At 43.1% G+C, this 26,914-nt stretch overlaps 1 protein-coding gene and 2 long non-coding RNA genes across 4 annotated transcripts; 2 read left to right on the top strand and 1 right to left on the bottom strand.

Moving 5' to 3' along the window:
- The first annotated feature begins 490 nt into the window (after positions 1-490).
- On the top strand, positions 491-8,881 carry LOC135283683 (uncharacterized). Its single transcript, XR_010349351.1, has 3 exons — positions 491-1,894; positions 2,359-2,419; positions 7,900-8,881. It is a non-coding gene; the product is annotated as an uncharacterized LOC135283683 (long non-coding RNA).
- Positions 8,882-12,147: 3,266 nt separating this feature from the next.
- On the bottom strand, positions 12,148-17,398 carry LOC135283682 (uncharacterized). The gene is made up of 2 exons (XR_010349350.1): positions 13,729-17,398; positions 12,148-13,506 (listed from the first exon to the last, which is right to left on the bottom strand). It is a non-coding gene; the product is annotated as an uncharacterized LOC135283682 (long non-coding RNA).
- Positions 17,399-17,606: 208 nt separating this feature from the next.
- RFC2 (replication factor C subunit 2) lies at positions 17,607-25,322 on the top strand. 2 transcript variants are annotated; one of them, XM_064394541.1, is made up of 11 exons: positions 17,607-17,795; positions 18,849-18,918; positions 19,728-19,769; positions 20,162-20,268; positions 21,335-21,436; positions 22,140-22,240; positions 22,919-23,076; positions 23,436-23,501; positions 23,937-24,017; positions 24,357-24,470; positions 25,115-25,322. In XM_064394541.1, exons 1-11 carry the CDS (start codon positions 17,677-17,679, stop codon positions 25,223-25,225), a joined length of 1,071 nt encoding a protein of 356 aa, XP_064250611.1. In that variant the 5' UTR covers positions 17,607-17,676; the 3' UTR covers positions 25,226-25,322. The 2 variants fall into 2 exon arrangements, with proteins under 2 accessions (XP_064250611.1, XP_064250612.1); XM_064394542.1 differs by lacking the exon at positions 17,607-17,795 and adding an exon at positions 18,349-18,367.
- The last annotated feature ends 1,592 nt before the right edge of the window (positions 25,323-26,914 follow it).

The following is a 26,914-nucleotide window of genomic DNA, read 5'->3' as shown; positions in this document are numbered from 1 at the left end:
ACATCTGTTAAATCCCTCCAGGGATTGTGACTCCACCACTGCCCTAGGCAGCCTGTGCCAGGGCTGGACAGCCCTTTTGATCAGGAAATTTTCCACAATATCCAATCCAAACCTCCCCTGGTGCTACTAGAGGCTGTTTTCTCTTGTCCTGTCCCTTGTTCCCTGGGAGCAGAGCCTGACCCCACCTGGCTGTACCCTCCTGTCAGGGAGTTGGGGGGAGTGAGAAGGGCCCCCCTGAGCCTCCTCAGGAAAAGGAGCACCCCCAGCTCCCTCAGCCGCTCCTCATCAGACTTCCATGCCAGACCCTTTGCAGCTCTGCTGCCTTTCTCTGTACATGTTCCAGCACCTGTCTAGTGCCTGTGCCCTGAAACTGCCTCCCTAATTTAGACAGGAGTGTCTAAATTAGTGCTTTGCACAGGGGCCATAACTCTACTCAGTGTACTTCATTACCTCTACAGACACGCACATCACCCAAGGGGCAGCCCAGGATATTTTGCACATCAGATGCTGGGGTGGAAGGCCCCAGGGTACGCAGAAACAGAGGAGGCTCCCACCCAGCAGCAACCCCCAGATTTGCTGCTGTGACGCTGCTCTGTTTTGCCTGCGGGAGCCAAAAAAAAGCAGAGATAGAAATGAAGGAGGTGCAGGCACCAAAGCAGAGAAGAATGGAGCTGAGGTCAACTGAGCATCACCCAGAATATGAGATTTGACAGTCCTGGCTTTAGCAAGATGATCCACTCCCAGGAGGCAGCTGTAGGCATCTTCATTTTTCATCTTGCAGAGAGGAAGCCAAAGTAAGAAGTGACATGGCTGGTCCAAGCCGAAAATAGAACCTGAAGCACCTGACTTCAACGCCTCTGCTTCAACTGCTAGTTAGCTGTAATTCCCTGACATTTTCCTACATCCAAGCTCAAGTCATTGCTTTGCAGTCTGTATACAGGAATTTTTGTCTCCTCTCCAATCTATAGTTGCCTAGGGAGACAGTAAGGTGCCAGGAGAACAGTGAGATGAGAAGGTGCCTATTGAATCAGGCTTGGGGTCACTTCTCCATCCAGCTGCACCCCTGATTTGCCAGCTCAGTCAGTCCCTATCCTTAGGTCCAAGTCTCTTTCCTTATTCAAGTGGTGGTAGAGCAATGATGGTGACCTCCCTCTGTGAGACTAACAAGAAGCATTACGTGCAGACATGCATTTGGTAAGGAGGAGTATAAATTTAAAGAAGTTCTGGAAAAAAAAACCTCTTTAATATTTTCAGGTGCTTCAGGGTAGGATTTAAATCAAGAATTGCTTAGAAGTTAAACCTCATTTTTGGTCAATTGCACAATTTTATGCTCAATTTTATATACATGAATTTGTTCTCAGTACAAATAACTTCCACATAGATGTTTAAATTACAGCCCTGTTCTACGTGACAAAGAAGGTCAGCAGGTCTGGGGTTACATTTTGCCTGCAAAAGGTATGTGGTACCCCCAGCAGCTCTGGGAGGAGAATCAAGCCCACTGGCTTCAATATGATGAAGCTAGAAAGAAGTTCACAGCTCTTGCAGTCATTTTCTTGAATCATTTTGACAAATCTGCCTCTCTGCTAAACTTTCTCTAGGGAATTTCCAGGGAGAGCAAGAAAGATCATCCAGGGACAGAGCTCTGGCAGTGATGTGGCTGAAGTGCCTGTAGACTTAAATTTGTGTCTTCTATCAAGTGCTCTCCCACAAAGCTGTCCCTCAGCTTTTGTTGTACCTGCTTGTCACAAAGCTTCAGGATGACTGTAAATGTTGAAATGCCACCATCCCACAGACACTACTATTTCCCAATAACTATTTCTGTATTCACAAGGGCTTATGTGGAGGCAAGGAACTCCCCACTGATGTCCCAGACATGGGAGAGCACAGGAGACACGTAAGTTTCAGCCTTGTTAATTTTACACAAGTGAGCAGAATAATGACTTTAATTAAACCATTATGTGTAGAGAGCTGGTATGTAATCTCTGACATCTCTGGGCTATCACATTTGCCTGATAATACTCTCTACCACCCTCTTGTTTTCTGTGATATATATCTTGTTTTGAAAAGTGGCTTCTCACAGATAGGCAAAACTGTCTGCACTTGACTGATCCATTTCTGGGATTTGACAAGTATTTGCATTAGCTGTTGGGATCTCTAAAAAACTTTACTGCTGTTTGCTTTTAAATTACTCTGACAAACAGAAGCATTACACAGACAATGTAATGTAAAAAGCAAGGGAATACTCATGCCTGCATCTAGGGAAAAAAAAAGAGCAAACATTTTGTGTTTTGCTGTTATCTATATTGTTTAAATAAAGACAGACAAAATGTTCAAGTACCTTTCCATTTTATTCACCAGCATCAGAGATAAAGCACCTCTCTGCAAAGAGCTGATGAGACACTCAACTTGTCACATACCAGTAAGTTACCCACCCTAATGCCCCAATCCTTCACTTGTTCCCAAAAGGCAACAACCTTTTAAAGATGACAGTTCACATAAGGCCACATGAAGGGGTGGCATCAAGACCCCAGGTGCCAACAAGGGCTTGAGTTGAATCCCTTTGTTCTTTTCCCTACCACAGGCCTACAAATCCCTGCCTATGTACTGTGGGAACTGAGTGGTGGCAGAAACTATATTTGAAAGTATTGCACAACTTCATTACTGTCAACTTTCAGTTATGTGATTTCCAGCACCTCAAAGGTGCATCTGCAATGACAGTGTAAGCTCCTACTGTTCCTTCAGGCTGACACTATAAAGAGCCTTCTGCATCTGGGGGCAGAACACAAAATTCCAGCATTGGTGGGAGGATCAAGATTAAAGCAGTGATCTAAAGAAAAGCTATTTTTTTCCTTTGATTACAGAGCTGCTGAAAGACCTTCTTATCTTGAGGATCAGTGGCTGCTTTAGGCCTTACTCATTCCAGGCCAAGACTAAAGTTCAGAAACTTCTTATAAACAGTCTTTAAATTAAGATCTTGCATGGTTGCAATGATTCAGCCAAGTGGTGACATATTTTCAGGCATTTGTTATCTGACCCAGAGCCACCACAAAGCCTCTAATATCCAGCAGATTCTGTTGTGTCTAGATAGGTGAGAGAAACCTCTCATCTTCAGACATTTATATCCAAGCCAACTGTCTAGGCTTTCTGTATAATGAGTGCAGAGGAACAGGCACTGGGGTAGAATTCCCCTCATCGTACTGCAGGCACCTAAAATGGATGAATTGCTCTCTAATGATGCTCTCTTCCATCCATGAATTAAAGAGATATTAGAGAACTAGCCAAATGAGAAGTTTAAAGTTAAGTGATGTGAATCCCACTCATCTCCCTTCCAGAAACACTCAGTACAGCTGATGGAGTTTATTTGGGTACACATAGCTCAGAGGTGTGTGCTGGGGACACTCTTGTCTGAAGGCCTCACTTTGTTCTGTTTCACTGGAAGAAATGAGACTGTTGGATTCAACAGTCTCAGGTTGAATTCAGGATTCAGGAATCCAGAATTCTGCATGGGCAAGGTCTGGCTCCAGGACCCTTTAGGGGAACACACGTGGCTTGTGCAGTGTGCTGGAAAGTGCTTTGTGAAAGGCTTTCTACCAGCTGACTTCTGTGAGTTCCTGTGTATTTCTTAACATAAAAGGAAGTGTGGGTAGAAATATGTTGAAGGATCATGGCAGTTCTCATTAATTATGAAGATCAAGAGGAGCTCTTACTGCTTTTTTAGTGTGTTTCCTATACTGAAATTAGTGCATTAGCTGTTACTTAAACTCCAACCATCAGTATAATGTCATCATTAACACAGTCTAGTTCCTGTTTGTTGTTCCACATTTTGAAAGTAAACTACCTTGCTGCAGTAGCAATGATTCCAAGGAATGTGGGACAGCACTCCACACAAATACAAACCGGTAAGATGGATCTGCAGAATTGAAGAAATTGTGCCATTTTCATCACAAAGGCTGTTTCCTTCCCATGAGCCCAAAGGCAGGTGGATGTTCAGAGAAATTCAGCATCCATTAAGTAGAGGCCTTCTGAAATTCTGTGTTTGTCCAAATACCCTATGCAAGTTCACACTGGCAGTGGAGAATTTGGAATAGCTCTTTTATTAAGTCAGTAGATTATTGTCAGTCTTTCATCTGAGGATGAAGCTCCTCTTTACAGATGAAGTAAATGAGTCATAGAGAGAAGAAATAATATCTGTGAACATAGCTGTTCATTCGGCTGAAACAGAAATGTGTTGGTTGACATCTGCATTTCAGAGTCAAACATCTACAGCTAAGCATGACTGGAAACAAAGCAATACAGGAGGATCAGAGCATGGAGAGACTGAAGGGAGATTTGGAAGTAATGAGCATAACATCATATTCATGGGTGGCAGGGAACAACACAGCAAAAAAACCAGAGGTTAAGTAGTGAACAAACCATTCCAGCATAGTACCACATATTTATTTTCCCTGTTATTGTCCTAAACCTTGTTGCTTGTCTAAATCAAGGCTAAAGAGCAGACTGTCCTTTATTAGTTCATTTTCAAAGATCGGGGCAACTGCCAATTGCACTTACCCAGGGTGGCCTAGAGATCCACCATAATGGGGCAACTGCATGTTTCCAACTGTCAAAGCATCATGGACATGCCTGCAAACTCTCCAAGCTCAGTCTCTGTGCATTGCAAATCAAAATTCCTTCTGGATCAGTATTTTTTACTGGATGTCAAAAAATTATTCTCCTCTATATAGCTCTTCTTGTTGTCACCAGGGGTGTCAAGATGTATTGTGTTCTCTGACCTCACCAAATAAGTTGTGTAACAAACTGGAGCCACCCTGTACTTTGTGAGAAAAAAGAAAAAAACTGTTTATTTCCATGTTGTTTGGGCCTTGCCACAAGGACTGTTTTAGACCCAAAAGAAGCACCAGATGTTTTCTAGCAGAGCTACAGAATGTGCTGTGAAAGGCAGGAGAATCCTGTTTCCTTTTCATGAATGGGAGCATGTTAGAAGATCAAAGCTGAGGGACAGGAGCCAGGATGAAAAAGTTTCCTATCTCTGTCCAAGACCTCAAAAAAGATTTTTCTATCTACAACCAAAGCTGGGGAAGGGGAGGGAAATGAGGCTTCAATTTTGACACTTAAGCCAAGCTTTTAAAATGTCGTCAGCAGGCAGTGTCTGGGCATGGTTTGGATTGCTGCTGTGGCTGTGGGCACTGAAACATCCAGTTCCATTTCTCAGCCTTTAATTCTCCAGAAAAGCAAAACTATCCTTAAAAAGACTCTGACACTGTAATTTAACATAGGGAACGCTTTTCCAGAGGATCCCATGGCACACAAGGAACAATCTTTGTAACAACTTGCAGATGAGAAAAAATGGAGCATGAAGGCCCAAGTCCCATGCAGGATCACCTCCAGTCCACTGATTGCCAGTCACTAAAGCAGCCAGCTGGTCCCAAACAGGTTTGTGTACTGGCTGGGATGTAAGGCTCATGGTAATGAGCTCTGCCAGAGCTGTATGAGAGGTGTGGAATAGTAGCAATTTTCCTGTGTAAGGCAGGAGGAGTCTGGAAAAGGTAGGAGGCTGTTAACAGTACAACTAACTGCCCTCTGCTTCTTACCAAAAAAGGGATACTTTTAATTAAGGAGAGATTTCAACCAAAGATCATGTCTGAGCTAATTTAAATACCACAGTAATGGGCAGAGCATAAACCAGCCCAAACCCAGAGCACATCATGTCTCAGTACTGATGGAACAGGCTGTTATCCTGGCACCAGGGGAGCACTGCAGAACCATCCACTGATCCCTGCTGTCAGGTCTCAGTAAGATGGTAAAAGGTTTAAAGAAAAGATTTACAAAAAAGAGGTTGTTTTTTAATGCAGAAATATTTTAAAAATGTTTATAAAAGGAGGTTATTTCTTTATGCAGAAATATTATGTCCTGTGACAGGAGAGTAGCAAGATGCCCCAAATGACCTCACTCACCAAGTGGGTATTGCTGCAGGGATTGCCAGGAGCAAAGGGCAGCCTTGACTCCCAAAAATCCCAGCCTTACTAAAACAGATGTAGAAGGGTTGAGAAAGCTTGATCCTTTGCCAGGTGTTCATTTTCATTTTAGAATGTTTATTACAGAAAATCCTTTATAACATGGATTTTGGCTGTCAAATGCTGTGATATAACCCAGATCCAGGAACTTGCACACACTTCTTCAGTTTCCTGGCAGTTTAATTGTATTAATTGCACTACATGAACTACATATGTTCCAGTAAGAAATAATTACCATGAAAATGCAGCCAGTGTGGCATTCTATAGAGCACAGCAACACATGAGAATTGGATTCTAATCCATTTCTTGGTTTTACTGCTGGTGTAAAATGGAAACTCCCTCCATGTCAACAACTGCTTTCACAACAGCAAAAGAGAAACAATGATACTAACCTGATCTGTAAAGTGCTTTAACTCATCAGAATTAATATGGAAGGCACACATTAAAATAGCTAATTCTGCCTTCTCTGTTCCAGTCCTAAGTACTGACGGATGAGTTCAATATAATATACAACAAATATGAAATTATCAAGTGAAAAAAAGCCAAATATAAAGCTAACAAGTGGGAAAATACAATTAAATTATCCTGTGGAATTCAATGCCAAAATATATTATAGGTAATTAACATAGTTATATTGCAGCAGTAACAATGTTAATTCTAATTAAAATTTAAAAGAATGAGACAACTCAACTCTTGAAGAAAAGTAAACTTCTCTGAAGAGATTCTATGATTGTTGTATATCACACTTGAGGTTTGTTTCTCTTTTCTTTGAGCCTGTGGTAACAGTGAGCTTCTCAAAGTGGGTGTTTGCCTGAACAGGCATCTGGCCTGTTCCAGTCAGTAATTCACCTGTACCTTTCATTTCACATCCTTTGCAATACTTCTAAGAATGTTTGTGGTAACGAAACAGAAATAGCAGGTTACTATCTGAGACATTTACTGAAGAAAGGAAATAAGAAATTAAAAGAACCTTTTTTTTGGTATGCAAACCCAAATATAAATTAAGCCATGTAAAGCCCATTTAGCATACTGAGAGAAGAGATGAAGATACTTACAAACTGGGATTAAAATGTCATGGAAACAGCTGTCCTCGCAACAGAGTGAAATTTGTTTATTTTATCCAGACAAGTTTGGCAGAGAAACCCCCTGCAATCACACCTGTGTATCACACCAAAAGCTGTGATTTTTAAGCAGACTACAAATACCAACCCAAAATCCAAACAAATGATTGTACTTTGTTGGGGTTTTTTTTGTTTGCAAGTGGGGTAGATTTAAGAGATTATTAATGTTTTGTGACATCAAGGTGGTAAAACAAAGCCATATTGCACTTCCAGAGAGAATTGCCTTGCAAATGACATACTGCTGTGGCTTTCAGGTCCCAATAGTCAAGGAGTTGAAGTCTAAGAATTTCCCCACTTAAAATACCCAGCTCATGTAGATCCTTCTTCACAGGGCTGGTGTGACTGAAGCCCTGAAATTGTTTCCATGGAACATAAAGAGGATATGAGGGATAACCCTTGCAAACAGCACTTCAAACTTGCAGAGTAGTTTCACTCTCCCTATCCCCACATTGAAAAAAACCCATGTTGCTATATTTAAAGACAGTTTGTGTCCCTAGTAGATCTAGGAGTACATAAGCAGGTCAATCTGGGCAGCAGAAGAAAAGAAAGTAGAACCTTGTTGAATCCACTCCATCATTGCTGTCTTGAGACTGTGCTGTTTTGAGAGGTGCCAAGTGTATGAAAAACCTTGTAAGCCTATATCCCAGAGCAGATAGAAGAGTGAAATACTTCTCCTGTACCAGTGTGGGCTTGCAGGAGGCAGGCATCATTCCCAACACAAAACAAGACCTGTCCCACAACAATTCTGCCATTTGTTTCCACAGGAAATGTGCCTGGAGACTGCCAAAGCCAAGGCCTCAGCAGGGATGTGCTGCCACCAGCTCTGCTGGAAGTCCCCGCTCTCTGCAGCAGCAGTTTGCAATCACTGCCCAGCTCCACGGCCCACATCCCACAGCTGGCCTGTGTGGGCTTGCCTCAGTGAGAGATGATTTTGTCACCATTGCCATGAAACTTCATCCAAGCACCTGGTGCTAGGAAGCACATTGTGCTCCCAGCCTGCTGAGTCCAACAAGGAAGAGCAGCCCTGTCACTATGAGACGCAAAAAACCACGACGCGAACAAGATGCTGTTCTCGAGGTAAAAAGGGAAGTTTATTTTCTGACTCCAACATTTATAGATTTCCAAAGGTGACAGTGGACTGGAAGGTGAAAGTGCCACCTCTCCAATGACACTGGACAAACTAACAGTCCATCAAATTTCTCCTCCTCCATAAAAGAATGCAGAACAACAAGTTATTTATAGAAAGTGTGTGAGAAAGTTTGTTATAAGAATGTAAACATCAGAAGGCTTAGAAAATCGTAAAAAATCAGGGTGACACAGCCCAAATTTAGCAACAGTCATAAATCCAGCTTTAACTCCACCTACAGGAACTATCTCCAGGAAATCAATTAGATTAATCAGCTGCACAGCAAGTGTGCACTGCTGTGCTGTGGTTTGCAGGTGCAGTGTTCCCTAATCAGATCAAGCCTTTCCCAGTGTTGTTTTTTGAGGTGCAGTGGGATATCAAAGACACAGCAAAAGCTTTTCATTTCTAAACCCTTCATTTCTTCAATAAAGATGCACTTTGCTGCAGCATAGGATTTTTTAATTATACTCTTCCCTTCTACTCTGTTTTACAGCTGCATAAAGAAATCAAATATCTTGCTTACACTGACTGATGTATTGGGGAAATAAAGTCTACTTCTGGCAGCTACCTTTTCAATCATTCATTTCCATAAAATTCCATTTCTAATAAACTGATTTATAACCTAAAATCTGAGCAGGTGAGGTGTATCTTGTTCCTCTGTACACCTTTCACTTGATGTGCATGTGTACAACATTTTCTATAAGCAATATTTCCATTCTGAGATGAGGTTTACTAAGCACAGTTGTGATTATTACAATGCACTGAAACAAGGGAAGTGTATAAGGGGGATTTTGCTGTATTCTTGTTTTATTAGGTCAAACCATCCACTCACAGTTAAGCCCAGTGAAGCTTCTGGCAGATAATCTGTACAATCAATCCCATTTTTAAAGCTGCTATAGATGCATTTTACAAGAAAGACTGTGTTTGCAGCTCTGCATTTCTCTATTCCACTCCAGCAAGTCTCCTACAGTGAAAACTCAGTGCAGGTGGCATGAGTGTTGCTGTATCACCCACCAACAGGAGATAAACTCATGGAAGACAGAGAAAGTAACAGCTCAAGCTCAGCTCACATCCATCCTAATGACAATATCTAACATTCTGTGACCTTTCAGCACCTTTATCACCTTATGCCTTGGCATTTCAGGAGGTTTTAAAATAGGAATTCACTGATCAGAAAAACGGGATGTCTCTGAAGAACGGTATAGTCACAGAGGACTTAGAGCACACAGTTTATACAGCCCTACTGCTTGGGAAGCACCTTGCCTGACTAAGAATCCTCCTCTGGTGCAGCAATAAACCATATTTTGCACTAATAACAACTGAAATACTGAGCAAATGTCTTGAATGACTTTGTTTAATTTAAGTAGATGAAATTATCAAATAATCACCAAATACCCATTGTAGGGGTGGAAGAATCTGCATTTCATGTTTAGGGATTAAAATTAATATTCTTCAAAATCTAAGACCTTTTTCTGAGCTATTGGTCAACTTGTATTTAACCAAACCTATATAGTGTCATACACAAACACCCTGCATGTACAAACATGTAAATACATGCATATAGACATGCTTGTTAACATGCATAAACCCTGCACAAATGTAATTGTGTCAGTCATTAAAGGAGGAAGTCAAATGTGCTCAGTATGGGGAATAAAAGCCAAACCTCTCTCTTCTTGGGCAAGGCTTTTCAAACTTTCCTGGTTTCATTTTGCCTCATGTACACTGGCAGCATCTTTTTTCCAGTAAATGTGCCACCTGGATGAAAGAGGTTTTTAGCCATTCAGGTAAAGTTTCTATCAAAATGTCACTGACAAGCATACACGCAGAACTGGAAAGCTAAATCCCAGAACAGACTTGGAAACAATTATGAAAATACATCTACCAAACTGACCTGTTCTTAGCTGATATGAGTACTGAATTCAGGGGCTGTCTTAGGAGAATCATTAAGGAGGATGCAGAAATGGTGTGGGAAGCACACAGCTCTGGTACCAGTATAACAGTCAAAAGAAATACCTACATGAAAAGCTTTGCTTGGCAGCCTGGAAATCTCCAGGACAAATGATGTTTAGAGGATAGTAGCTCCTAAAGCCCAGAAAAAAAACCCCATAGTAAGTACTTTTGGTATTTACTCATATGGGTAAGTAGTATTTGACATCCCTCACTTCATCCATTAAGTCTTCAAAGTACGAGTCAAGGGCAATAACCAACAGGGTAAACATTATTACTTAATATTATTGTTTGTACATCCTGTCTATTAAATCTGAACAAAGTGCAAAGACAAGAGGAGCCGCAAGAAAAATTAAGCTAATGCAAAATAATCTTAATAAATTTTGAAACAGATAGAAAAATCAAGGTGTGATTTGGCTATGACAAGAGACTGTACAATTTTACATTCATCTGGGCAAATAATAAAATAATAAGGAAAAAAAAAGGTGGGGAAGGACTGAAAACCAAGCATTAGCCATCAAAATTTCAGTTCAAACTGAAATATTTTAATTTCTTAGTTACAAACTGCTTGAAATAAGGTATTACAAAGTCAGTTGTTCCTCAGTATTGGCTCCAGACAGCACAGTTCACACTGCAGACAGCCACTGGACTAAATCCTTGAGCCCTTTCCTCTCTCCTCTGTTCTCCTTGTCAGTGAGGCCAGAGGCATCAGCAACCACAGCAATAAAAAGCACTGGCAGTGGTTTCCTCCCTTCATGGCTCCAGGAGAACAGCTCATATTTTATTCATGAAAAACAAGGCCTCTGGAGGTCTAAGCAAAAAAAACAGGAAGCAAATATTTCTTGGGGACAGTTGGTCACAGGCTGGCAAGTGTCCAGGACATCAAGGAGGAGGGGCAGGGGTGCAGGGTGGAAGCATGAAAGCTGCTTTCCCTGCAGCCTTCCTGCCATGGTAGGAAGAGGATCACAAAGGGCAAACTGCACCCAGAATGTCTCCTGTGCTGACCCAGGAGGGAACAGCTGGTGTCCTGCAGTGGGGATCCTGCAGGGAGTCACTGCCTCCGAGGGGGAATCTAAGATGTGCAGTAAGCACATATGCATTAAAGGATGGGATCCCCTCAAGGTTTAGTTAGGAGAGCTTAATATTTACCCCAGCCACTGGCACAAGCTCTTACTTTGAATTCTCTCGCTAATTCCTCTCCCCATTCTTCCATGCTTCACTGATGTCCCAAAATTACATCACTCTAAAGATTGTTTTGCAAGGGCCTTTAGAATAGGACCACTCCTGAGGCCAGAATAAGCACCTTCCTGGGGAAAGAGATCTCCTCCCAGACAGGCAGACAGCCCTCTTCCATTTCCTTGTGCCCCCAATAACAGACCACCCTTGTTACCAGGAGAGACAGCAATCCTCTGCAATCCTTTGCTTTCCTGAGAAGATGACGTGAAGGTGCAGATGTCATTTGTCATCTCCAGTTGTGTGCAGAGGAACAGCCATCAGTCCCTCACAGCTCAAACCCAACACCCAGCACTGGCTGTGCCTCCCCTCAGGAGCCTTTCCATCAGCACTGACTGGTTCTGAACTTTCATTATTTTGCACAAGACACTTTTAACAAAACTTTCTGAGAAGCCTGAACTTCCTGTGAATTCTGGATCTTAAGGGAAAGAAGGATGTTACTTGTTACTTTCTGACAGACTTCCTAAAAGATGACACATGCAGAAGAGTTATTGCTTGAAAACTAAAGAAGAAATGTAATGTTTTACATTAACATGCCTCCTTCATTGCTTTAATTACTGCCTAATGAGTTTTAGCCCTCAGAATACCTCCCCTGTAGGGCTGAGCAAATAAGTCATAGCAGAACAGTCAGAATGAAAGGAAGAGGAAAAACCAACACAATAAAACCCCACACACATGAGGAGAGGCAGAAAAATGCACAGAGATCTGAAGATAATAACTCCTTTTTTATTTTTGTTATTTTTCTCACATTTTCTATCATGAGCACTTTAAATCAAACCAGACTCGACCCTTACCTTGACCTTTTGCTAAATTTGTCCTTTATGCTTTAGGAAATTGATGTCTTGGAATACAGCACCTCTTCCTTCTGACACTTCTAAATCCATGCTCTGCAGGCTTGAATGAATCCAGAGTTCCACGAGGTTAAATCCTGGACTGCTGATAAACAACAACACTATTGCATTTCCATCTGTGACATGTACAGAATGAATGTTAAGATTTATTCCATTGCATTCAGCCACACAAGGTCTCTGATGAAGTTTTGCCCAGCGTTTAAGAGACTAGATGCAGCTGAAATGGGTTGCATAATGTCATGCAGTACCAATTAGGGGCAGTCAGTGGAGAATGTTCCCAGACTGCTAATGCAAGAATGAGCACTAGAAAGTACAAATGCTGGGTGCACTCTGGCAGTATTGTGCTCTATCATGGCTACATGGTGTCTGAGCAAAAGTCAAGCAATACTTTAACATTAAAAAGTACAATTCACTTTATATCAGATTTGTTGCAAACTCCTTTTGAAGTTTCTGGTAAACATAAATCAAGCCAGTCCACATTCCCATTTTTATGAGAAACAGACCAAGTGTTACATCTGAAAACACAAAGAGAGTGACACACTGGTAAAAGAATGGATGAACCCATATTGCCTACCTCCATTTCAAACTCTTGGATTGTACCATTCATCAGAGCCCCCAAATAATTCCTCTGGTTCTGCACCATCTTGGGGCTGAGTCTTCAAGCAGAAAGCTCACAGAGCCATTATGTTCCTTCATCATTAAGATCCTTCCCCTTGCACAAGGGAGCCCCAGCAAGCCTTGTTCTGCAGGATGCTCTTTGCAACATCTACATTTGGCAGTCAGTCATGCACAGTCACCTTCTCAGCTTGCTCAGTGAAAAGGTGAAGGCTGTGTCCTCCCTGGAGGCAAACAGAACCCTGCTGCAGTCACTAATGGGGACATAAGATCCTGACACAGAGGAGAAAAGGTGATGCTCCATACCAGCCCCAGCTGCACCAGAAGAAAAGCATGGCAAGTACAAAAGATCATTCCCCTCTCCTGCACTTTGAGCTTCATCAACCGTGTTAGGAGCCAAGAGCTGCATTTTGGCATCTAGAAAAAAAAGTATGTGTAGAGAATTCACCTGGTTTTGCAGACAAAAGAGGAATTCTGGAAGAAAGTCAATTCTCTTGGGTGACCTGGGTGGCTTTAACCCAGGTTTCCATACTCCCTCTACTGACTGAAGCTGTAACCACGTGGTTGGACTTGGGCTGGACACTCGTTGCTATTATGTGCTTAAAGAAGAAAAAAAGGAAATTTCAGTCACATTTTCAGTCTTAAGCATCCAAAGGGCAGGAGAGTGGGACTGGCTAGTCACTGCTGCTGCATCCTTTTCTTGTAACCTAGTACAAAGCTCTGGACAAATGCCTCAACACATGCAGAAAAATCACAATAAAGCTTCTCTGGCTTAAAATGGCACTTAAAACCTATTCTTTTAAATATTTTTAGATGCTTACAGAAAAGAATTGTAAAGATGTGTAACTTTAGAGTCTCTCAGTAGCAATAAGATGAACTTGATCTTTCCAGCTGCTCTGTCACCACGACCTGTGCCTTGCCTCCCTTCCAGCACCATTAATTTCCTGACTGCAGATGATGGTGGCACGCTGCTTAAAATTTTGTGTGGCAGCATTAATAAAAAGATTGAAAGTTATTTAATGAAAATGTAAAAAGCAAATTAAAAGTGCTCAGGTGTCACTTTGTACTTACCCAGAATGTGCTGGTGAGCTGCTGTTGCTCTGCAGCTCTTGGAGATGCACAAAAGTAAGGATGAGGCAGTGGATGGGGAAATGAACAGGGAGGTGGCTGTGTGCTGGTGAAGAGAAAATGGAACCTCAGCCATTACACTCAGCACAAGATTTTAAAGGGTACCCATAAAATTAGCTCAGCACAGCTGTACCCCCAGGGCCATTGTATGGATAAAAACATGAAGAATGGACAGGGCTCATGATGCTACAAGGACAAGTTAATACCTGCATAAACTGACAGCATCATCCCATTCTGCTCCAGAGCTCAAGCACAGCAGCTCTGCAGGAATCAGGGCCCCTGTCAGTCTTGGCTGCAGACATGTCAGGCCCAGGAAACCTCCTAACATGGTGATGCCCCAGTTCATGAGGCACCAGCCCAGCTCCCTTCTAACAGCCCCATCACTGCTTTCACTCCCAGTATTTGTCCTAGCTCTGCTCTCTGCTTTCAGCCTCAGTGACCACAAGATGAAATGGCTGCTAGCATGAGAATTCATTCCACTCCTTCCAGCCTAGCTGTGTGAAAGGGAGGGAGGGAACAGCCTGCAGGGGACTGCAGACTCCACAGTCCCTGGCATTTCTCTCAATGCTGCAGCTTAAGGTCTCAGCCCCTGGCCTTCTACACCTGCAGCATAACATGCATGAGTGTTAGCCCTAACAGTAACAGTAAGCTGAACTCACAGATTTATCCCAAAAGCAAAACAACCTTAAATAGTTAAGGGCTCTCCCCTCCCTCCCCAAGCCACTGCATATGAGAAATTTTTCTTACTGAATATACAGATCCATACTTTTTGCTAACAATTGCCTGAAGTTAAGTTCCCTCTCATGCTTTATTTCTATTGATTTCTGGGTTTTATACCTCGCATCACCCTCACTCTTGCTTTTCACGGTCTTCAGCTACTGCCACACTTTTAGTGTCTTCTAATTTCAATTTGTTGTTCAAACTCCAAACAAGCCACACTCACTTCCACCAACCATAGCATGCAAAGCAGCAATTCTTCTGCCACAACTTCTGCATTTACCCAATTCTCTGACAAAACATGTTGTGCTGGGCTTTAGTTTGCCCATGGGGACTGAAGCTTGAGCCCTTGAGTAGAGCTGGTCTGAGAGCAGCTTCCATATGATCTGTAGAAAGCCTGTTCCCTGCACCTCAAGAATCTGCAGCTGGGCCTTCCTTGCTGCTGGGCCAACCACAAGATCATGATTTATTTCTCTGATGGGGATCTCCACTACTAGAAATAGATGCTGTTTGAATTCACTGAAGAGGATCACTCCCACTGATGAATAAACCATCAGCAAAAAGCCTTTCTCTGTACTCTATGCTGATTACAAGTACTTAGTAAGCTTTTCTATACATTTTTGGGGTGTGAAGGAGAAAGCTGTGAAAGAATCATCTTAAATTCAGGAGTATTCCCCTTTCAGGATGACACAGTACATCTGCATACATGTGTATTTAGGCATCAAAAGTTCTGCTATTTCAGCACTGAATTTGGAATTCATTTAACTCTGGATGTCTCCTGTGATCTCAACTGCCAGGCTACAGTAAGAACTGTTTGGATTTTGGGACATGATGGGTTTTAAAACTTTCAGCTCACGTGTGCCTGTCCACCTGCCACATATCCCGAGCAATATTGATGTATCCTCAATAAATACTTGTTCTGTGTTTGATAAATCACTGTGAGAGCTCCTGCCTACATTAGGGCTGCAACTCTTTAGGAGACCATGCTCAAAACCACATTTCAACTGTTAGCAGAAACATATCACAAAATCTGTCATCAGGCTCTCTGCAACAATTCTTATCATGAGCCTTGCTTATTGTCCTTTGAGTGCTTATCAGCAGCAATTCCACACGTAGAGTGGGAGAATTAATGCTAGCCAGGAAAGTGATATCTTATCTAGAAGCTGGTACTTCCTAAGAGCAGAACTCCTGTTTAATTTGGCAAGAAGTCAAAGCATATCCAGGCTGCTGCACTGACAGGCTGTTATGACCAACAGTATTTCCCTGTCTCATGCTGGCTTCTGATGAGCACTGCAGAAAATGAAATCTAAAGACAAGAGTAACAGAGTGAGTTTGAGTATTACAGGAACAAACAGTCCAAATACCAAAAAAAAAAAAGCCAACTCTCCCCCTCATATGCCATGTAATTGTGGTGGTATTTAATTATCTTCTTTACCTCCACTGTGGTGGTTAATCCACTGTTGATGTTAACTCAGCCAGGCTCATGAAGGCTGCAGAACACTTCCAATTTTACCCTTTCATAACAGTTATCCCATAACTACTAGGAATTACCACAGCTATTAATAAAAACAGAGTGCAAAACAAAATTAAAGCACTTACCATAAAACTCAGATGTGAGACTGCACTTCACAAAACAGAAACTTCACCCTCCAGAGTTTTAGAGTCTTAGGAGCAACTCATTAAACTCCATCACTGTCAGGCCATAGGCAGAGCCAGTTTTACAGGCTGAAGGCAAATGCTCACATGTCAGCCTCAAAATACCAATAACAGGCACTGACAGAGACACAGGAATACAAATGTTGTGATGAGTAAGAGGAAGTTACTCCTCAGAGGAGCATCACTGCTCACACTGAGCTGCAAATATGGTCAGCTCTGAGCTCCTGCCTCACACCAATCTTAAATTAGAAACACTTCCCACGGAATCAGGGCCCAGACTGAAGGACAGATGCTCTGTGCACTGAGCTAACACAAATGTCATTAATTATGTGGAGCATAAACAGAGCTGAAAGATGTACCAAGGCCCCAGTAGCTACTGAGGCTGGAAATCAGCACTGATTTCCAAATTCTAATGCTATGGAAACAACAACCCAGGTCTCTGTTAGGGACTGGTAGCATGTAGGGGCACCAATGAGCTACCAGCTCATTGGTACCATAACACTTCACCAAAAACACTTCATCACATTGAGGAAAATAAAATCTTGGGTGTCTTGGGTGGATGAGCCACCTTTACTTAACCTGGAAAAGGACATTTAGAATCATAGACTCTCAGAGTGGTTTGGGTTGGAAAGGATCTTAAAGCTCATTTCATTCCACCCTCTGCTATGGGGACACTTTCCAGCAGACAAGATTGCTCCAAACCCATCCAACCTGCCTTGAACACTTCCAGAACAGGGCAGCCAGAGCTTCCCTAGCAACCTGGATACATTATACGTGCTCAATAAATAGAGCCAGAATCATCCCCTGACTATAACATAACTGCTTACAATATTTCGCAATGCATCTTCTATTGTTTTCATTTGGGGGGGCGGGAAATAGAGGTAGCTAGAAAAAGCCAAATTTTAGACCCCTGAAATACAAATATGTTATGGTTGTTACTATTTTAACACGCAGGAGGGAAGGAAGGCCAGCGAGCCCAAAAGGACGAGTACAAGCCCACGCAGCCGTGCTGCGAGCGGCCTCCCCTCACCGATGGGCACGGGCACGGGGGCCCCGGCTGCCTCCTCCCCTCCTCACGGAGCAGCCACAGGAGCCGGAGACCAGCGGCACTGCACAAACCCCGGCTGCACAGCTCACGCCCCCAGCAGCACAGCGCACGTCCCGGCTGCCTCCCCGCCCCGCCCCAGAGGCGGGCCGGCACCGCGGCCCTCCCTCCCCTCACGGCGGCGGCAACAGGGAGACGGGCCGGGAGCAGCCGCTGCGCCACCATGGAGGTGGATATGGTGGAGGACGAGGAGGCCGGGCCGTCGGCAGGCGAGAAGCGGGGACCCACCGACCCCGCGGGGGCCGCGCCCGGCGGCGGCAGCGGCCACTACGAGCTGCCCTGGTGAGCAGGGACAGCGGCTGAGGGAGCGCGGCCGCGCTGCGCCGCCATGACAGCCCGCCGGACGGGGCGGGGCGGGGCGCGCGGTGATTGGTGCAGAGCGGGGAGAGAGGCGGGACTATGCGCGGCAGAGCCAATGGGGTGAGGGCGGGGCGCTGGTGGCGGGAAGGCGGGGGTTGTGGCGGCTGAGGGGACCATGGCGGCCGGAGCCGGCCAGGCCAGGCCTGTGTGTTCAGCGCTGTCCCCCGTGCTCGCCGGGCTGCGGGAGCTCAGTCTGGCTCGGAACCGGGACACTGCCTGCGCCCTGTGACCTGCCCTCTGTTGCCGGGGCTGGGAAGGCAGGAATCACGGAATGGTTTGGGTTGGAAGGGACCTCAAAGGCCATCTCGTCCCAGCCCCTGCCATGGGCAGAGACACGTTCCGCTAAACCAGGCTGCTCCAGGCCTCGTCCAACCTGGTCTGGAACAGTTCCAGAAATCAGCACTGAAGAAAATCCCACTGTTTTCCTTTGGGAACAAATGGGAAGGAAAACAAACAAATGGAAGGAAATCCCATTTCCTTGTAACGCAGAGAAGGTCAGCCCTGCACTGTGCTGACCCTGGGACAACACACAGGGTGGCTTCTCCCCTCAGGTTGGGTACCAAATTCCTGTTCGAACGGAGTATATTTCCCTCCTTTTCCTTTTTTATACCAGCGGAAGTAAAACCTTTCAGGGTGTTACAGCCCTGGCACAGGGTGCCCAGAGCAGCTGTGGCTGCCCATCCTTGGAAGTGCCCAAGGCCAGGTTGGACAGGGCTTGGAGCAGCTTGGCTTAGTGGTGTCCCTGTCCATGGCAGGAGGTGGAACATGATGGGCTTTAGGGTCCCTTCCAACCCAAACCATTCTGGGGTTCTCTGAGTCAGGGATTAGTGCTGTGCCCTGCAGCACTTGCACTGAACTCATGTCCAGCCGTCTTTGTCCTGTACTCTCTTAGCATAATCCTCCTTGTCCATCACTCTAAAGCTCAATTAAAGCGTTACTAGATGTGGTGAAGCGTGTGGAGTTTTATTTTTACAGGGTGGAAAAATACAGACCCATGAAACTGTCCGAAATAGTGGGAAATGAAGATACTGTGAGCAGGTTGGAGGTGGGTAGCTGTCCCTGTATCTTTTTACAGGTTATCTCAAAAAAACATATTTTTGCATAGATCCAGTGGCTACTAAAAACACTATTGTATTTTTTATATCTGTACTTGAGTATGTGGAAGAAAGCTGCCTGATTTACTTTAAAAATTACAAGTTTTACATTATCTTTGAGTGGTGTGTAAGGAAATAATGCCTGCTTCAATTGGGATGTTTAAATTGAGCATTTGATATAGTTTAGAGAATTTGTAGCCATTACAACAATACTGTTTCAATTAATAAATACAATTCATATAACAACAGAAATAAATATAACAGGTTTTTTTGGAAAATAAATGTTTGCCATATCAATTCTCCCTGAAAGTGTCCAAGATGATGTTGGATGGGGCTTGGAGCAACCTAGTCTAGTGGACGGTGTCCCTGTCCAAGGCAGGGGGTTGGAATTAGATGAGCTTTAAGGTTCCTTCCAGTTCTAACTATTCCAGGATCCTATAATTCTATGACAAATTAATCTGTGAACACAGTATTTGTTAACAGATAGAGTATACTAGCAAGTGTATAATTAAAACAGGTGCAAAGGAAAAGCAAGAGTGCTAAAGACCTGTGGCATTAAGTGTTTTTAAATATTTCCATATTATTCCTGGGACTGATTTCTAACAGTTCAATTAAAAAACCCAAAAATATGAAAGAGCAAGGTTCAAAAAATTAAAATAGGAGGGGGAAAAAAGAAGTTTGTTTCTGATGTTTAAAATAGAACAGAATGGAAACCATTTGTTATTGTCTTACATAATTTCTTTTTATCATTCTTTCTTAGGTCTTTGCAAAAGAGGGGAATGTACCAAATATTATAATTGCTGTGAGTATTGCTGTGTTGTGCTGTATTTCAGTGTTGGTCCTGGATTTGAAATCTAGCCAGGATGGCCTCCCAGTACTGCTGGGCTTTGTGCCTGAGTGTACTGGTGAGGGAGATGTTGGTTGTGTGGCTTTGGAGCAATGTTCTTGGCAGAATGCACAGGGAAACAAGTTGAAATCCACCTCAGGTGCCTGCTGAAACACATCCTGTGCTTCTCCCTGCAGCATATCTCCTCTGTTAGGAGCAGATCCTGGGCAGGCACAGCTTCCAGGCTGATGTTTGCCCTGCAGTTCCTCTGCTGAAGCCTTTTTTCATGACTGAGGAGATTTGTAGAAAGCATAACTTTGGAAATTTCATTAAACTTACCAGCAGTTGTTGCACTGTCACATTTTTAGGGCCCTCCAGGAACAGGTAAAACCACCAGTATCCTGTGTTTGGCTCGTGCTCTGCTTGGTCCTGCATTAAAGGATGCTGTTCTGGAGCTGAATGCCTCAAATGACAGGTGAGAATGAATAAACCTTACCAAATTTTTAATGAAGAAGCAAGTTTCCATTAAACTGAGGCCAGTTTGATGGGCTTAATGCTACAGTAAGGCCTCTAAGACTTATTTTAGTGCATTCTTTCCAACTAAAAGGCAATCTTTGGTGTTCACCCGTCAACACAGACATTATTTCTTGATGTTTTATAAACTTTATAGATGGTTTCATATGTGAAAATATAAACAGATAGAGTGCAGAATCCATAATGGTACTTTTTCTAAGATTATTTGAAAGAGTTAAGCTTCCCACTGCATTCATAAGGATCCTAAGAATGAAAAGTGAACAGGTTGTTTGTACTCAAACTCTTCAGTGAGAGAAATGAGGGTTATAAGGGCAGCTGAGGATTAAAATGTAGGATCAGGGTGTTAGGTGTGTAGAGGACACTCCAAGGATCAGGCACTAAGGACTGATTATATTTCCCAAGTCTGTTCAGACCCATCCTGAAGTATTCTGACATTGTCTGAGCACAGTACACTTTACCTACTCTCTTAGTATCACTTAGAGAAGAACTACAGAATCACAACATTCTTTTTTTTAAACAGAGCAAAAAAGTAAAATCTTTCTTAAGAAGAGTAGGTCTTTGAATGGGCTCTCTCTAGGAAAGTGTCTTGTGTTGATATGATTCAGTCTATCCAGCTGTTCTTGTTAAACTCTTGTGTTTAACAGCTGGGGCTGTGGATGGAGCTGTGGGAAGAAGTGGCAAAGCAATCTTAAATGCTTCTCCCTTTGTTTATTTATTGCCCTTGTGCCAAACATAAGTCATTTTGTGGTGGTACTGCAAGATTACTGGCTTTGTGTATATTTATATTCTTCAAGACCCCCAAAACCAAGGATTGTTGGTGTTTGAATCCAAATCAGTGGGACAGTCTGGCTTGAAGCATGGTTCCACAGCAGTTTTGCTGAAACAGCAAACAGTGGTAGAACAAACAGTGGTAGAACAGGAGCACTTCAGCTGCTGTGGCTGCTGAAAAAAAATCTATTCTGTATTTTCACCCAGCTTATCATGAATCAATTGAATTGTTGTTCCAGAGGCATTGATGTTGTAAGAAACAAAATCAAAATGTTTGCCCAGCAAAAGGTCACACTTCCAAAAGGTCGGCATAAAATAATCATCCTTGATGAAGCAGACAGGTATGTTGTTTTTTCTTGGCCTCAGCTCCTGTGTGAAATGTGCTGCATCTCTCCTCTGTCTGTAGAGCTCCAGTCTTGGATACTATTGAGTGTTACTATCAAGCTGTTCAAAATAATTTGTTAGGAAATGAATATGGATTGAGCAGAGATCTTATGGGAGCACTCACAGCAAGAAGAGATCATTGCTTGAAAAGAGATGCTGAATATTGACAGGGAATGCTCTAGATATAAACAGAGCAGTTTACTGGAAAGATGCTCCATCCCTGGAACTGTTCAAGGCCAGGCTGGACAGGGGTGGGAGCAACCTGATTTCATGGAAGGTGTCCCTGTCCATGGCAGAGGGTTGGAACTGGATGAGATTTAAGGTCCCTTCCAACCCAAACCATTTTGTTATTCTGTAATTCCTTCTCTTTGGAAAGAGTTTGGCTCATGTAAAGAATTTCACTGGATGGAAAAGGGACATTCTCCTCCATATTCTTAGCAGTGCTCTTCAGAGCATTAATGATTTCATTTTGTATGTTATGGAGGTCTCAGTGACTGCCTGCCTTGCAGGGGGGTTCATTCACACGACTACAAAAAGCTGCTTAGTTTATCAAAGCATGGCTAATATCAGCAAACTGAAGCTTATATAAAAATAGTTTTTAGGCTGCACCTGTGAGTGAGTGAAGGGCAAAATCTGCCTTGACTCCTTGTCTCCCCTCAGCATGACAGATGGAGCACAGCAAGCATTGAGAAGAACAATGGAAATTTATTCCAAAACAACACGTTTTGCACTGGCATGCAATGCCTCTGACAAAATCATAGGTAAGTGCTGCTGGGTCCTGGGTGTTCATGTCATATGTTCTCCATACTGTTGGCTAACTTCCAAGGCAGCTGCCAGAAATAGATTGATCCACCTTGTTGCAAGAAAAAATGGTACTTCTGAAAAATCAAGCCACCTGTACTTCAGCAGATAAAAGAGTTTATTTGTGTAGTCAGGGAACCCTCTGAGCAGCCATTTTTGATGGATAGTGCCATATGTGACTGCAGAAGCAGATTTCTTATGCTTTGGGCTTAATCTGCATCCCACTCTGCCACAGTTTAGGATGTTTGAGGTATTGTTTACTGGGTATTGAATCCTTTTTGTCATTTCTGAATCACAATGTTAAGTTTGCTTATAGGTGAACACATTGCACCTTAGACTTCTCTTGAAAAAATAACATGATAAACATCTATATTCAGAAGTCCGGGAGAGCAGAGGAAGCTGAGCTTTGTATTTATTTCCACATATCTGGGAGAACTCCATTAGCACATTTGGGCTCAAGGGAAGAACTATCACAATTGTATGTGCTTAAGGAGAGGCTGTGTTCTGCTTGGAGCTTACACGTCCTTTTTTCTTTAAAAGACATAAGAATTGTTGCAAACTGAAATCAGGACATATGTTTGGTTGTGGGGTTTTTTGAGAAAAAGAGAAAGAAGCTAATGACACCTCTCTGTCCTCAGAGCCTATTCAGTCTCGGTGTGCAGTGCTGCGTTACACCAAGCTGACAGATGCACAAATACTTGCCAGGCTACTGAAAATTGTTGAGAAAGAGGATGTAGCATATACAGATGATGGACTAGAAGCCATTATCTTCACAGCCCAAGGTGATATGAGACAGGTAAAAGGAGAAAGACAATAAAACAAAGGCTTCTGTTTAAAGAAAAATAAACTTTTGATTTGCAGCTCTCAGGGATTTTTCTCTGGAGCGAAGTAGGATGTGACTTGTGGCCCAAAAGTAACTAAACTATTTGGTTTTCTGAGGGTTTAAAATGCTCCTTAAAAGTGAGTTGGTGGGAAGTGGATACCAAATTTGTGGGAGGAAATAAAATCAGCATAAATTTGTGATTTTTTTTTTCTGTTGTTTAAGGGCAAAATGCTTATTTGGCATCATTTCCTGAAGTGCATTTCATCCTGGGGAGGAGAGTGAAAAGTAGAGCGCTTCAAAAAATAAATGAAGTCTTATTTTTTCTTTCACAGGCATTAAACAACTTACAGTCCACATACTCTGGATTTGGCTTTATAAACAGTGAAAATGTCTTTAAGGTCAGTAATAGCTGAAAACAGTTTTGCCAGGAGTTTAGCCCTGTGGCTGTGTGAGATTCCATTGGACACAAAAGCCTTTTTGCCAGCTTGCAGACAGCCCTGTGTATGTAGCAGTTACAGCATTAGACTTTAAGTAGCCCTTGTGCCTTTTGAAAAGACATCCCTAATGGCACATCTGAGACCTTTGCAGCTCTCTCAAAGCACACAAATCCAATTACTGCTGGGAAATTTCAGTGATAACTTCGGAATCTATTACTTGAGTCTGTTGAGTCTGCCATGACAGACTATCTAAAAAGTCAGATTACTTCAAATTTAGTCTGTATTACGGAATATTTCTGATTCAGTACTTCAACTCCATAGAAATTTGATGAAAATACCAGAAGTTTAATGCAAAGTCTTCTGATATTTTGAGTGTAATATTTCTCTTGGATGCAGGTATGTGATGAGCCTCATCCTCTGCTGGTGAAGGAAATGATACAACACTGCATAAATGCAAATATTGATGAAGCATACAAGGTTGGTTTTCATGTCTTGTCTTCAGTATAGTCAGGCATTATTTCTCTACAAATTTTTTTGTTTGCTTTGAGGAATTCACAATCTGTGTTGTTTTTTAAGATAAGGGCAGTACCGTGTAGATGAGTTGATAAACTAAATCCCTTCTGGGCAGCAGTTTGTTCAGATAAATAAGCTAAGAAGCAAAAAAGGAAGTTGTAGTGAAATTAATTGCTAGATGCTTGAGGTTAAATCAGCTGATAAACAGTAGATGCAATTTCAGTAATTATATACAGCTGTTCCAAAAGTGAATCTCCTTGACTCACCTGGCAGATAAATGGGGGATTATTCTTGCCTGCACAGATCCTTGCCCACCTGTGGCGCCTTGGATACTCTCCAGAAGATGTCATTGGCAATATCTTCCGTGTGTGTAAGACCTTTCAAATGCCAGAATATCTGAAACTGGAATTTATCAAGGTTGGTACTCACTCAGCTCCTGATGGGGCATTTTGGGCCTTTGTAAGAAGAGGATGTGATTAGGGACAGCCTTAGGGGTTTCTGTTTAAAATTTTTTGTGTATTAGCACAAAGAAAGTGCTTCTTGACTCATTACTGCTTTCTTTCCCACTGCATCATCAGTTTGTCAGTGAGAAGTCACCTGAAGTTTAGCATCTCAACACCCACAGAAGTGCCAGAAGTCGTTTTAGTGATCAGCTAAAATTAATAACAGATGTAATGCTGAATTTATTAGTAATTTCAAAGCCTCAGATAACTCCTTGAAAATGTTTTTCAAGTGCATACTTGATTCTAGTCCAATAGATAGTAAAATACTAAATTAATAGAATTGACAAACAGCTGGTGTTATGGAATCACTCTTCATATTTGAAACCTGTCCTCATATGCAGGCACCTTGCTTCTTATAAAGGAAGTGGGGAAATACAGGCTTTGATTTTAAAAATAAAAGGCATTTTAGTTGGTTTATAGGAGTAGATGCATTCTCTGAAGTACGGGTGACTCAAAGCTGGTCTTTCAGCAGTAAGGGGTATGTTCTGTTTAGTCATTAGTAAAATATACACAGACTGGGGGAGTAAACAGAAGGCTTGACAATGTCTCTGTCACCAGGAAATTGGGTACACCCACATGAAGATAGCAGAAGGTGTGAACTCCCTTTTACAAATGGCTGGGCTGCTGGCCAGGCTGTGCCAGAAGACTGCAGCCCCTGCAGCCAGTTAGGCACCTCCTTGAGCCCTCTGGGAGGAAACCAGGTTTTGTTGCAAAAATGTTTCATACTTTTCTATTTAGACCAATAAAGCTCTAAAATTTACTTTAACCCATGAAATTGTATGTGGTTTATAAGCAGGATAGAAGAGAGGACTGTTACAGTCCAGAGCAATTGAGGTCTGTCCAGTGCACTCAGCAAAACTGCTTATGTCCTTGGTATTGAGACCTAAGCAGGAGAAACAAGAATGGAATCCTGCTGTTGGGGATTACACTTCAAGCCTGGTCATGAGTGATCTCAACAAGACCAAGAAGGAATTTTTTTGCACAAAATACAGCATTTACTGAAGTTATAATTGAGACACATTCAGCAAGTGCTGTTTGTCTGTGGACAGGGAAGGTATTTTCAGCAAATATACAGGAGAAATATTACACATTTCTTAATGATGCCACTGTATTTTGGATATTTGTTTTGTAATCTTTAAAAAACTTTACTAAATTCTGGGATGCTCTGCATTTGAGTTCCCTTTCCTGTCCTTGTTTCTCCAGGTTAGGTAATGTCATAGATTCAGCCTGCCAAAATGCTACAGAATCATGTTTGCCTGTCCAGTTTCAGAAACTCTTTGCCAGTGTAGATGGATAATTGAGTGTGAAATGCAGAGAGAAAGTAACTATAAATTGAATTTGACCACCTAATATGAGATGTGAGACTTGTGTCTCCAAGCAGATACATATTAATATAATTAACAGAATCACAAGGTTGGAAGAGACCTTTAAGATCATCAAGTCTTAACTCATAACCTAATATCTCAAGTAAACCATGGCACTGAGTGCCTCATCCAGTCTTTTTTTAAACACATCCAGGGATGGTGACTCCACCACCTCCCCAGGCAGCCATTCCAGAACTTCATCACCCTTTCTGTAAAAAATTTTTTCCTACACAACCTATATTTCCCTTGATGCAGCTGGAGACTGTGTCCTCTGGTTCTGTCAGTGCTGCCTGGAGAAAGAGCCCAGCCCCACCTGAGCACAGCCACCTTCCTGGGAGCTGTAGAGTGATAAGGTCACCCCTGAGTCTCCTTTTCTCCAGGCTGAGCACCCCCAGCTCCCTCAGTGGCTCCTCTCAGGGTTTGTGTTCCCAGCCCCTCTCCAGCCTCGCTGCGTGCTCTGGCCGCGCTCGAGCGTCCCAAGGTCCTTCCCAAAGTGAGGGGCCAGAGCTGGGCACAGCACTCGAGGTGTGCCCTCAGCAGTGCCCAGTGCAGGGGAAGGGTGACCTCCCTGCTCCTGCTGGCCACACCATTCCTGCTCCAGGCCAGGAGCCATTGGCCTTCTTGGCCACCAGGGCACACTGCTGGCTCACGTTCAGTCGCTGTTGACCAGCACCCCCAGGTCCCTTTGTGCCTGGGCACTGTCCAGCCACACTGTGCCCAGCCCAGAGCACTGCAGGGGGTTATTGTGGCCAAAATGCAGGACTGGGCATTTGGATTTATGAAACTTCATTTTACTGGATTCTGCCCATCTATCCAACTGTTCCAAGTCTCTGCTGAGCTCTCCTATTCTCCAGCAGATGGACACTGCTCCCAGCTTGGTGTCACCTGCAGATTTACTAATGAAAGACTCAATCCCCTCATCCATGTCCTCAATGCAAACACTGAGCAGAGCTGGCCCCAGCACAGAGCCCTGAGGGACACCCCTGGTGCCTGG

This window comes from Passer domesticus, chromosome 19 (genome assembly GCF_036417665.1).
Source record: "Passer domesticus isolate bPasDom1 chromosome 19, bPasDom1.hap1, whole genome shotgun sequence".
In the NCBI taxonomy this organism is placed as follows: Eukaryota; Metazoa; Chordata; class Aves; order Passeriformes; family Passeridae; genus Passer; species Passer domesticus.
The sequence above is the reverse complement of the archived record's forward strand: the minus strand, read 5'-3'. Positions and strand labels throughout refer to the sequence as shown.